The 12,919-nt window shown below is 43.4% G+C and overlaps 1 protein-coding gene across 14 annotated transcripts in view; it reads left to right on the top strand.

Moving 5' to 3' along the window:
- The window catches only part of SLC35D4 (solute carrier family 35 member D4), a 104,775-nt gene that overhangs the window by 57,393 nt on the left and 34,463 nt on the right, over positions 1-12,919 (top strand). For 8 of the 14 annotated variants that reach the window (XM_075023127.1, XM_075023132.1, XM_075023125.1 and 5 more), the window contains one exon: positions 152-837. The exons of 5 other annotated variants lie outside the window; for them this stretch is intronic. In XM_075023127.1, the coding sequence (XP_074879228.1) occupies positions 152-212 (61 nt within the window). In that variant the 3' untranslated portion in view covers positions 213-837. Of the gene's footprint in view, positions 1-151; positions 838-4,308; positions 4,552-12,919 lie in introns of those variants that run through there. One more of the 14 variants, XM_075023136.1, reaches the window with a different exon arrangement.

Below are 12,919 nucleotides of genomic sequence, written 5' to 3'. Positions count from 1 at the left end.
AAGATGAATGAAAAAATCACCTGGGTTACTGTCTCTAGGTTGAAATGTGTTTAGACAAAAAAATACCTTTCTCTTAATGGTGTGCTGTTTGGCATTGTATCAAGTAGAGGGACTTGCTTGATGCTAAATTTGTGGTATACTTTGTTTACAGCCTTGTGATCAGTGGAGTTGGAGAAGCTTTGCTTGTTTACACTGAAAGGACAGGCACATAAAGAGGAACCAGATCTCACCAGCTGGAAAAGAGCTGACTTGCAGCCTAGAGACCCTATCATGAATAAAATGCGGCAGCAGGAATGAAGAAGTGCAACCAAACATGAGGAAATAGACCTATTGTTTTTTTATTAAGAAAGAAAACTATGCTATTAGTAGTGCTGGTAAGAAAGCAGCATAGTTGGCAGGATGGTTAGGAGCCTTTGTCTCAAACCATAAGACAAACTATTTCTGATTGATGTGGTAAAGGAAAAAACTGCACTGTCTCATGCTGATGGCTCTGTGTGAGAACCTCTCAGTACCAGCTTCTTGCACAGGGAATTGAACTCAGGAAAAGCAGCATTCCCCACTGGATGCCCCCAGTTTTTTTGTTGGAAGCTGACAGCAGGTTGTACCAAACAATGTCAGAGCCCAGATCCTGCCATGAATTCAGGATCAGGAAGGATGGATTTTGTCTCCAACTGTTCTGTAAGCAGCAAGCTGCCGCACACAGGACTCTAGTCACGTCGTCTGAACTGGCATGGTGACTGAGGCCATGGGGCTTCTGGAGATAATCCCCTTCTGGAACTGCGGTGGTTTGACAGCTTTGCAGAATGGGGAAATAAGCAATAAATCTCAGTACCTGTAGTGATTGCTCTTTGTGTATTTTTTTTTCCTCTCCCTTTCTCCAAGATTTCTCTTGAACTCTGCAAATTTTTATCAACTGGAGGGGGTGGAGAGACATGTACTGTTCCCAGCAGTGGATTTTCTCTTAAAATATTGCAAGAAGCAACAAAGATTATGAACCCTGAATGAAAGTCCTAAAGAGTGTAAGACAATTCATCTCAAGACTTCTTAAAATAATTTCATTTCTGGTTGCTTAATGGCTGTTAGAAGTTAGTCTTGATATATTAGTGCCTGGAAAAGCAACCTATGTGAAAGTAATATTAAATGATGAGCTGATAATATTGTGGTGAAGGTCTACATGGCAAAAGGAGCTTGATAACAAATCTTCGATGAGGAGAGGGACTTGTCTCACATGACATTAGATATCTAAATTGTAGTCCCTTAATTTGACAAAGTTTCCTTCATGGAAAGTTTCCTTCAATAGAAGGTGCCCTCACAGAGATTATTCTTCTTGAATAGATTGCCATGTTAATATGACTGAAAGACCCTCTGGAAGTGCTTATCTCTCTGTAGTTGGAAACTAGGTGACTAGTCTAGGCAAGACACATGGCTTTTAGAAGGCTACAATCAGTAGAGGCATGTCTGCTTCAATCTAACAAATTCCACCAGCTGCGTTTTAAAGTATGGCTACATTTTAACTTCAAATAAAACACCATAGTTTAACAAAGAAGGTAAACTTTTGTAGCGTTCGCTACATATCAAGGTGCCACGCTTAGATCACTGGTTGGCCCGGACCAGGGAAAGAGACAGATAACACACACAGTGTGAGCGCCAACTTCCGCCTTTTATTGCGCAGTTAATTCCTTTTATACTAACAAGGGGAGGCGGGATTACAGGTACATCACAAGGCTGCGACTAACCCTCCAACTTTCTGTGACATCGCGAGATCTTCCAAACGCCGAACTCTACAAACTTTACAAAGAATTGCAGTCAATTTCTGTGACTGGAGAGTTTTAGGTAAAAATTAGTTGGTTTTCAGAAAAAAATGCTGTAATTTAAAAAAGATAATTCAGAGAATTACTCTGGCCTATATTGTACCTAAGCTTATCCCAATTGATTGCAAAGGGTCTGTTTATACTGGAATGTTGTCCATGTACGTTGGGTCACACTCTGGCTTGAGTCTGGAGTGAGCTTTTTTCTTGCCAAGTGGTAAAACTCAGGTTTGGGAAGAAAGGGGGAGAGAGGGACAAGCATGAAAGAAACATGTGCTTGAACTTGAGCACTAGTCCTGAAACCAACATGAGCCATGTGGCATGGGGAGTTGAGCCTGTACTCATGCCCAGGGAGCCAAGACACAGCAAGCCAGGGACCCTCATGGCTTTCCAGTCTGTAAATTTAGACAGTGCTGGGAATGATGGCTGCAGCATGCTGGCTTTCCCCAGACAACTAGCTCTGCCAGCCAGTCATGACAATATGGTAAGATCCTTGCCGTGTCACATTTCTGTTGATTTTGAAGTGACTAGTGACCCTGGGAGGCCTCATGAAAGAGTCCCTGTGTGATAGCTGAGGTTTTGCAATTGTAGCTAGAACCTCTGCTGTGGGAAAAGCTCATCGTGTACCTCTCCTTGCATAACTTTCAAGTCTGGATTTTTTTTCTTCCTCTCTCTTGTCTGTGCTGTTCATAGCAATGTACCAAACCCCAGAACACCCATTTGCTCTCTTGCTGGTGGTCTCAGTGGAAAGCCAGTGGCCAAATCAGCAGCCAGGGTTGCTGTAGCATTTTAATTGCAGAGGGCATGCTTGGGGCAGCTGTGGGAAGGTTGTCTGGCTGCAACAGGCATTATGTTGTCTGGGCTCTGGGGGAATTCAGTCTCTGTAGCTGCTGAATTAGTATCTCCATGTGTAGTAAGTCCTTTTTATTTAAGGACTTTTTTATTTAATTTCATGCATGTTAAACAACATTGAGCTGTTTGCTTCTGCTTTCATTTTTGTGCCTTAGTGCAATGCGCTTGCATTTCTAAGACTCTGCTTGGTGTAAGTAAAATACTGCAGGTTTAAATTGATTGCCACATAAGCAAATCAAGGAAGCAGAGCGAACAGTGAAGTTGGGCTCCTCTGTCAGACTTGGCTGGGAAGAAAAAGCACCTTCTGAACCGACCTGACCTGCTTCAGGAGAGGATGACTCCTGCGGACCAGCATGAGGCTCATCAGTCTTGCTGAAAACTTGAAGTAGGGTAGAAGTGGAGCTCCAGGGCTTTCAAAATCTGTCTTTGTGTATTCAGAGTTGTCTCAAGATACTGAAGGCGTGGGCTGGCTTCCTTCTTCCTCAGGCCGTGGCAGAGGTGACAACAGAGCTGGGGTCCAGGGTGGCAGCCGCCCCTGTGGGATTGCCTGTGAGCCTGTGAGCAAAAGGCTGCTCAAGCGTTGCCAGCAGTGAGCTGATGGAGGGTTTGCCCTGCTGTAGGGGAAGAGGTTGTGGAGAGAGAGCCCTTTGGAGGGTTTCTGGCTGTTGCAACAAGTGGTGCCTTTGTAAACACGAGTGCTAGGGTGGGGATGTCAGCCTGGAAAGGGTGAGCTGCAGCCCTAAGATGACGTCTCCACTGGCACTTCAGAGCAGGGGTGCGATACAACCCTACACGTGAGACATGGGAGGGCACCTGTGGGAAGACCCTGGCTATCCCCGCTGCTCCTGGGAAGGGGTGCATTTCCACCAGCGGAACCCAGGGCAGAAGAGAGACAGACAGTCGCCAGTTGGGCTCCCTGGTCCAGCAGAGGGGAAATGAGGGGAGGACAGGCACGTACTGGCCGCTTGCAGAGGCTGGCAACTGGAGGGGATGGGGCAGAGAGAACCTCATGATTTCCTGAGGAAGCAGCGGCCTGGTCTTTAATTCAGCCCTGCCTCAGAAGGAGGGATACTGCATGGTAAAAAACACACTTCAGGGTTGCTACAATGATCTTCGAAGCAGGAAACCTCAGAAGTTCAAGTTTAAGATGGCTCTTGCAAGACTAGTGAAGAGTTATGGTCAGCAATTTAGAGAAGGAATATGCAAGGGTCGATTCTTTATATCTAATTGACCTGTATTCCAGTCAGTCAAAGATACAAAGTGATAAACACACAGCTCTCAGGAAGGAGTTGTTCCTTTAGGTTGCAACGATGCAATGACACCAATTAATGCCTGAATGCAAAGCAATGGGTTTGTAGCTCAGCTGGTGTAAGTACCTCTGGTTTTATCAGTATCCATCATTTAAGGAACTTACAGTCTCAAGGCTCCCCAGTTCTTGGGCTGTTGGCACAAGAGAGAGAGATAGGAGCGTGCTGGTCTTTCTGAGAGGCAGCAGGTCCCTAGAGGCTGTCCCATCACACCGTTTTCACACCTACCGGTTTTGATCAAACCACTCTGACAGAGATCGTCCTGAATCATGTAATACCTTTTTGATCTTATCTTGCTTACACTTTTATTTTCCACTTCTTTTTTTTTTTTTCTCCCAAAGTACTTGGTTTGTGGCAAGGCTTGTATTACCTGCTGCAGAGGCATCACTGATGCATATTGCTGCCCTTCATGATAAAGAGCCTCTACTTAAAGCCAAGTGCCATCAAAAGAAGACTGAAACAGTAAAGCTGCTGGATGTTGACTACAAGTGGGTTACTAAAATGCAGAAAACACAGATGCCATTTCAAAACAGTCTTCTGGATCTGGCAGCTGTGACATAGCTTCCAGCAGAAAATGTTATTAAATGAATTAAATGAACCTGATGCTTACCACTGAAGCGATTCTGTTGTTGCCTATTGCTGCGTGGCTGTTGTGCCTCGTGTTGGAAGAGAATCTATGCCAATCTTTTCAGTACCAGTTTAATACTGAAGCTGAAAATCTGCAGAGTAAGTAAGTGATCATAGGAAAAAGCAATAGGAAAAGCTTTTAAAATTCTTTTTAAAAAGAGCAATGGACCTATTAAAACGCTAGGGGTAAGGGATAGAGTTCTGATTTACTGTTACTCTTTTTAACACCAATGTCTGAGTTGGTGGATAAGTATATATATATATTTCTGTTCTTGTTTCCCATCCTCAAGAAGATCTGGAGAATTCAAGAAATGTGATGTCAACATAGAACATGTTTTGAAAAGGATGCTTTTATTAAGTATTGTAGAAAAGTTAGTTGCCAGGAGCTGTACTGAGTGCTGAGGAAAGGTTTCCTCCAGCTTTGTTTCACCTGTAAGCTAAAGGAGATGGTGGGTTGAGGAAAACTCCATAGCAAATTTGTCTTGCCCAGAGCAGAAGCTGAATGAACAGCTTTCAAAGAGATCATCTGCGAACCAGGCAACAGGCTCAGTGTGAAACTTTAATCCTGTTCCAGACGATAGACACAGGGACAGGCTCATTTTGTCTGAAAAAGAAGGTGTGGGGGAGGGGAAGGAGATTGGGGGCAGGACTGAAAAAAACTGAGGCTGAAATACTTTTGTACCAGGAGATAAAATGCGAAGAGATTTGCTTCTGAAAAATGTGTTGCTTATTCATAGGGGCTTTTTTATTAGAGTATATTACAAATACATATCTGTTTAGTCCCAAAAGAATTAGAAGAGCCCATGAAGGTTGTGTAACCATTTCCATATTAATTGCCTGGTTTGAGAAGCTTAACCCTTTCTTAACTATGCTTTGAAAGTGACATTGTGTAAGCCTTGATTTCTGCTAGAGAATTGACTTTTTTGGAAGAATGCTGGTGAAAAAAAAAAAGTTGTGCGCTCTCTTCTTGATCACCAAGGTGAGGAGTGTACCTCCCCCTTACTATCTGGGATGGGAAGCAGTCACACAGTGCTCTTCTACCTCTTAATAAATGCCTTGGCTTCCATAATAGGTGGGGGTAGCCAGCTGGCATGTTAAATTCTTGATTTGATGGCATAAAAGCTCTCTTTCAAAAACACACTGAGAGCATGCTTAGTATATTTTGTCTTATGCTGTCATTAAGATTTAAAAACATGTAGTTCAGAACTTGTTCAATTGCCAACTTGTTGCCTGTATGGAGAAGTCTGTATATAGAAGAATAGAGTAAAATGGGTGCGAGCCTCTCGGAACATTCCTGCCTGGCAACTGATGAAATCCCATAACTGCATTCGCAGACATGACTGTAGGAGACACTGCGTAGTGTCAGGAACTGAGAGTGCTTGAGCTTTTCTTCCTGCTGCTTGCCATCAGCAGTCCTGTACCCTTCACAACTCCCCACAAATGTCATTTCAAGAGAGAGGCAAACTTGCGTTTCTACAGATGAGGCTGGTGAAGAGGTGGTTGCTCTCCCCTAAGACTGATGTTGGTTCAAGTACTTGAGGGTCAGTACCCTTGGGAAGCAGACATAAGGCCCATTTTCCTGTAGGAGTTTGATCCATGTTTACACTTAAACTTCTGATTTCTGTACCCCTTGCCAATGAGGAAAGCTGGTGCACCAACAAGTTGTCTGTGCTGGAGTTGCAGGCACCCAGTGCCTTGCCATACTGTGTAAGAACAATGCCTGCCTGAGGCAAGCTGCTAAATAGAACAAGCCTCCAGCACAACCCGTTGAAAACTGATAAGAAGAAGGGTTGATGTTTTTTGGAGGAAATGGATATTCAGATTGAGAAACTGGTAGATTGGAGTTAGGCTCCTTAAATCATGAGGCAACAAACATGGAAGGGAAAGGTGGAGAGCTGGGAACGGCGTTTGCCATGCCTAGCTGCAGAAGGAGTATCACGAACACCAGATAGATTAACAAGAGGGTTGAAGTTTCTGCTAAGAGACCTATGGTTCAAGCATGAAGTTGTTAAGCAGAAATGTTTTGGAATTTGCGAATGCCCACTGTAAGAACTACACTGCTGTAATTAGCAGTTACATCGCAAAAGCAGAAAGCATTTGTTGACTAGGGTGGGGAACACCGCAAGGCAAATATTTCTCAGGCCTTCCTTTTGAAAGCTGTGGAGACTAAGCCAGTCTGGCTAATTGTCCCCTCTAGCCCTGGCTGGAGATGGGAACCAGAAGGGATTTTTGATGTTTCTCTGTCACGTACCTTCTGGGACACCAGGGGATGAGCTTTAGCTTCAAACGAGGCATGGAAAACTTCTGTCAAGGAGTCTCCTCTCCCTTACTGATGCCTAGGAAACAGTCTGTTCTTTGCCTTCCCAGGGGAGGGGGCCCTGTGCCTCCGTGCCAGTTACCTCCACAAGTTCACAAGTTAGCAAATGAAGTTCATTCAGGTTAGAGCAGTCAAAGAAATTTTAATTGAGACGCTCCATCCCCATAAGTCTGCAACCCTGCGGGCAGTCCAATGCCAGCAAAAAGATTATCAGCACATTGCCAGCGGTGCTCAGCTGATCAGCCCTTACAGTGAGTTTCTTAATTTAAGCTGAACGACAGAAGTGCCAGCTCCATTTTGGCGTCACTGGAGATCAAGCTAGAGGTAAAGTTGTATACGACTCTGCAGACATTGCCCTGGATCTCACTCGCGAGCAGCTGAATGAACTGGTCTACTTGTGTACCAAACTTCAGCAGCTAGTGGAGTACACCCCAATAGCTGTAGTGTAAGAGACAATAAATTTTAGCAAGCAGAAGCAAATGGCATCCAGGTTCCTCTCTTTGCTGTCCTGCTCCTGGCTGTCCCACTGCCAAAGACTGAGATCTGCAAATCACTCCAGCGATGGCCGCTCAGAAAACGGAGTTGAACTTTCTTTCAAACATTATGCTCCTTCAGGGTGAAAGAATTGTTTTCTCTCATTTAATGTCTCCAGTTATAGTCAAAGAATTAGGATGTAGGATAGACACAGAAGCTAAAAATTTCAGCAAGACAGCTTTTATTTCTTTATTATACTTGTCTGTTCATACTGTCTTCAGCATGGGTGCTCCTTGGGCTTATTATTGATGATGAATAAGAACAGACTGTGTGGAGATTAACACAGATGGTTGTAGCCTCAAAACTTGATGAGCTGTAACCAAAGAAAATAAATCTCTATTTTCAAGGAGAGCCTTACACAACAGAATTTCATGTGGCTCAGCTGTAGTTAAAGTGGAATATTAAAATTGCTGAGCAAAGAATTGAATGGCTCGTGTTGTGAATAGCTGTGTTGTATGGGTAAGTTGCTTACCGCAGCCTCTCAGATGGAAAAAACTCAACTATATTGTTTTCTTTTGGGTTAAAACAAACAAACAAACCCTCTGTGATTCAGAAATCCTTGGAGAAAAGCACCAGAGCAAATGCTGAATTGCAAAGGCAGCGCCACTGAAAGTTTTGACAGAGGAACCCTTAACCTCCTGCTACAGAAATTGGTGTAAGAGCTAGAAAATAACTCCCCCTTTCCCTTCAAAGTCTCCCTCCTGTTTTTTACTCTTTTTGTTTCTGAAAAAGTGACACAGGGGCACCATTCTGGTTCAAACTTCTCTTTGAAACCATGGAAAGTCAATTTTAAAGGAGCAAATGCAGTGGAAAAAAGCTGAGGTGATTGTGTAACCTCTTGCTGCCAGCATCTGGGGCTTCAGCAGCTCATGGGAAAAGAGTTTTCTAGACCAGAGGAAACTTGGGTCTATTACCATGTTCTGTACCGTGAGTTGATAAACCACCTCGTCTTTTAAACTGGTGCAAGTTAAATCTGCTTATCAATCAATCATGATACCCCATTCACTTTGTATGGACTTCAGGCTAGATACAGCTCCCTTCCTTAAACAGATGGTTGTGCTGATGGGAATGTCTTAGGCTGTGACTTCAGCTAGGAGGAGGAAAATAATGGAATATTATATTGCACAAGTTCCCAGTCAACTCAATTGTTTCATCCAAAGGTAAAGACTGGAAGGGTTTTTCATGTGTTTATATTTTTTTAGGGAAAGAAGAGAAGGGAACATACTCTTAAAGAGCCCATGTCTTTCATGTTGGTCTCTCTGAGAGACTTCATGAACTCACTTCATGACAAATTCTTTCATGGGCTGGAGATTCATCGATCTTGCCTTAATAGGAAGGTACAAAGTACTCGGAAATATTTTTGACCACTCCAAAAATATATTCCTGCTATAGAACTCTATCATCATTTTCCATCTGATGGTTTAAAAACAAACAATAAAGCAAGACCATGGCATGAGATTTCAGCTGGAATGTTCTTTAAGGTTTTTGGAGTCTTGGGGTTTTTTTTTGGTGTAGAATTCATTAAGTTTCCATGTCATCATACTGGTTTCATCTCCCCTTATATCCTATAGTAGTCGTATATAAATAACCATAGTTACGGTTATGCTAACAATAAATATTTATTTTATTTTATTGCTACACAGTTAACTGCAAAAAAAAAATCATATGAAGACAGTGTTGTTATTAAATCAATCAGTAGGTTTAAGAGCAGCAATTCTGCTTGTTTTTCCAGTTTTTTATTTATCTGTTTTCCCCCTTAAGAATCCCATTGCTAGGATCTAAGCTCAGTTGCACTTTGAAAAGTCTGTTCACTGATTTATTGGCTTCTGCTCTACAGCAGCAACCCAGGTGTAGATGGGTTTCCATGTGCCTTGATGGGCTTCTCCAGTGTCTGATCAGGTCTTCGGTAAAGGCTACTAACCATGACTTCTTCCCTCTACTCAGCTGCTTATTTTAATGAAACTACAGAATGATGTCCCTGAGACTCCTACCACTTTCTCAAACCTAGTGATAGGTACAAAAGCGAGCAGTGGAAGCCTGAGTGTCATCAGATATGTCTCAGATCTTTAAGAAATTAAAGAGAGAATAACTTGGATGGTTAGCAAATTTAACATCACAGTGATAGATGTCCTATTGTATACGTCCAAAAGATCAATTTTGCAAAGTGTCTGAACTTCCTGCTGGTGAGGAATATTTCAATTTCTCAGCCCTGTGGCCTTGCAGACTTTCATGCTACCCTCCTTTATCTTTCTAACTAAGGATCTGCTTTGGGTCACAGACTGCCATTTCTTTAATATTTGTCTGTAATAATTGTGCTGCCACCATCAATTAAATTCACCAGATATTTTTCTTCCTGGCCTCCTGCAGCTTTAATCTGAAACTTTCCATTTTCCTGTCCATGGACACCATCACAGCCTGAACAGAGTCCAATTTTCCATTAATGGACACAGCAGGCTTTTAAAATAAATCAGACAAAGGGTGGAGTCTGCAGCTCCGGATGCACCGTGTGAAAGAGTCAGCCAGACTCAACTCTCAGCCAGACTCAACTCCCAGCACTGCACCAGCACTTTTTGCTTATCTTTGCATTTATTGAAATAATAAAAGGTGAACCAAAAGGAAAAAAAAAAAAAAAGAAAAAGACACCTAAACAGCAGCAGTCAAGCAAAAGCACCTAACAAGGAATAAAAGAGGAAACAGGAACTCATAGTTCTTAATCCATCTACACGATCCATAATTTAAACTGTGATACCTGAAATGTTCCTTAGAGAGTACATCTGAATGCAATGCCTTGTATGCTTCACTGACTGGTAGAGGTCTAACTCAGCATGATATTTCTTAGGTTAGAGGAAATGAAAGATGGGGTACAGGACAAAAAAAAGTCTTTTTTTTCTTCTATGTAGGTTGTTGTTTTACTTCAACCCCAATCTGTACAGCAATAAGATGATATACAGGTGACCCAGGAAGGCAGGTGACAGCTTGCAGAGTCTTGGATTCAGAAAAAATTAATGAACCTCTTGGACTTTCATGGGAGATGAGCACTTTGCAGCTTTGGTGGTGGCTTTCTGTGCATTGTAATCTTTGCCCATGGAAATACCCCAGATACTGATTGGCGTCCTGTCTCTTCTGCTTGTTGGAGGACGTTTTAAGATAGCTGGGAGAATGTTGCTCCAGAAGAAGGTATTAAATATTGAGCTTTCAAAAGCATGCTGTGCTTTTGAAAGATGTGCATATAAATGCCCTGGGATTGCTTATAAGCTGGAGTTGGTCTAGTTTTGGCTAGAAAAAATGCTCACAACTAGAGGAGACTGAAATTGGAACAACCTACTGATATTTGGAAATGCATTGGACTTTGTCCATCTGAAATGTCTCAATCATGCTTAGATGGTTCATTAAAATGCTTGTGCTCCATGAGGAGCTACGGTGCAGTTAGTTTGTGGGTTGCATCATGGGAGGTCAGAGCACTGACCTAGCTGTCTTTGAATAGCTCACTTTTGGCCTTGAAGGCAGAAGAAAGGTTGCTAATGATTGTATTGCAACTGTGCTGTTCAGCACCCTTTTAGTCCTCCCTCAGCTGGTGGGAGAAGAGAGAGATGGTGATGAAGTGGAAGCTGCTGATGAGTGGGTAGTCATTGCTTCAATTCTCCTTTCTTTAGGCGGGCATGTCTTCAACATGCCTCAGTTCTCCGTTTTCCTTCAGGGATGCTCATGTGGACAAAGGTGGTGATGGCCTCTTGCTTCCCTTCTTGCCGGCGCTCTGGGTTTCCTTTTGAAGGAAGGCTGAATGGGGGGTGGGTGGGTGCACAGCCAGGTCTTACCCCAATATGCAGCCAAGAGGTAGCCAATATACTAGCCAATATACTGCCCCGAAGACAGACCTAGTATTTCTCATGATTAAAAGACTGCACGGGGCAGTTTAATTGACAGGAGTCAATTGCCTCATAGGCTGTGCTCTCACCCACAGAAGTGGGAGGACACGAGGAAGGTGTCTGGGGTTCAGGCCCCTGGTTAGGGGTGTTCACGTGTCGTTCTGCAGGCACATCCAGCTGCCAGCAAGTGGGGAGGGACTGGGGAAACAGCACGGTCTAGACCGTTAATCCAACTCGGGTGGTAACAATTCACTCATTTTTGCCCTGAGTGGGATGAGAGCAGTTTAGAAATAAAATCCTTTTATCCACCTTTTTAAAACTTTACAGCTATTATGTGTCTGCATTAGGTTTTTATCTTTAAAAAAAAAAAGAATTACAATTGGGCTTCTTCAGTTGCCAGCAGAAAATACCACTGGAAACCACAGACTGCCATTGTTTTCTGCTTATTTATAATTTCATGAACGGTTCCTCGCTCCCTCACGCAGCGTGTCAGGCTGTTCATCTCTGCAATTCTTTTGAATCTATTCCTGGTGCATTATCGTCCCTCCCCATCCAGTGTGGCCGTTTAGTGAAGACTATGTTGAGGTGTAGAGGGGTGGGGGGCCGTCATGAGTGTGCTGCTTTACCCACTGGGGACTGCCATGTGGGCTCCTTTCAAGGGGGGACCAGCACGTAATGCATCTCTTCTGCTTGCCATTTGGTAAGCTTGCTTTTTTTTTTAGTGTTCTATAAATATGATGAGATATTACCTGCTTTTTATTTTCATTTGTGTGTATGTGATGATTGGCTAAGTGTGAGAGAAGGAGAAAGAGCTGAGACCTGTGCGCTCCCAGGTGTTCCTAATAGACAAACAGATGGGCAGAAATGTAGGGACCGGAATGAGGACCCTTTTGTCTTCTGGTGTGAGACTAAAAGCCAATGCTGCACCCGCTGTTCTTGTGCTGCGACGCAATGCCTTTGTCCTTTGTAAAAACCCAGCACAGTGCAGCTGTGCGGGCAACACAAATAATTGGTGTGGCAACAGAGGAGAAACAGGTGGCTTGAGGTAGTCTAGATCTACTCTCCAAAACTTTCCTTGCTGTCAGGCTCCAGCCTCTACAGGTGCTGAAGAAAAGCTTGCCTGAAGCTCAGTTGAAAAACTAAAAGAAAAGCCCAATATTCCCTCTCCTAAATCAATGAACAGAATCCATTTCTGGTAAACGAGTCTCTGTTTGTGGACACCAGGGATTTAATACTGGTTTGTAAATGAACGCTTCTGCCTCTTCAGCCTCTTGCTCTCCCAGCCAACTCTCAAAGTAAAAACTCTCCAGCTGTTGGTAGAGGGAAGCAATGGGGAAGAGGGAAACTTGCCCTTTGTGTCCATATGTGCTGGGAAGGAGAGAAGAGTATAAAGGCTAGCTCACGGATGCTGCTGAATTAAAAAATGAGGGAAGTTGAGGCCTTGTGTCAGTGGTTCTGAAAACCTGGCCTGCAACAGCCTCTTCCTTGATGGACGTACCCACTGATGTTAGCCAAGGCAACACTTCACTGCACTTGGAAGCTCTTGGAAGAGGGTTATTTTCTTGCCTTTCCTTTCTCCTTTTAGTATCTTGTCTAACTAAATGCCAG

Source organism: Buteo buteo, chromosome 3 (assembly GCF_964188355.1).
Source record: "Buteo buteo chromosome 3, bButBut1.hap1.1, whole genome shotgun sequence".
NCBI lineage: Eukaryota > Metazoa > Chordata > Aves > Accipitriformes > Accipitridae > Buteo > Buteo buteo.
Note: the sequence above shows the minus strand (reverse complement) of the source record. Positions and strands in the feature narration are given on the sequence as shown.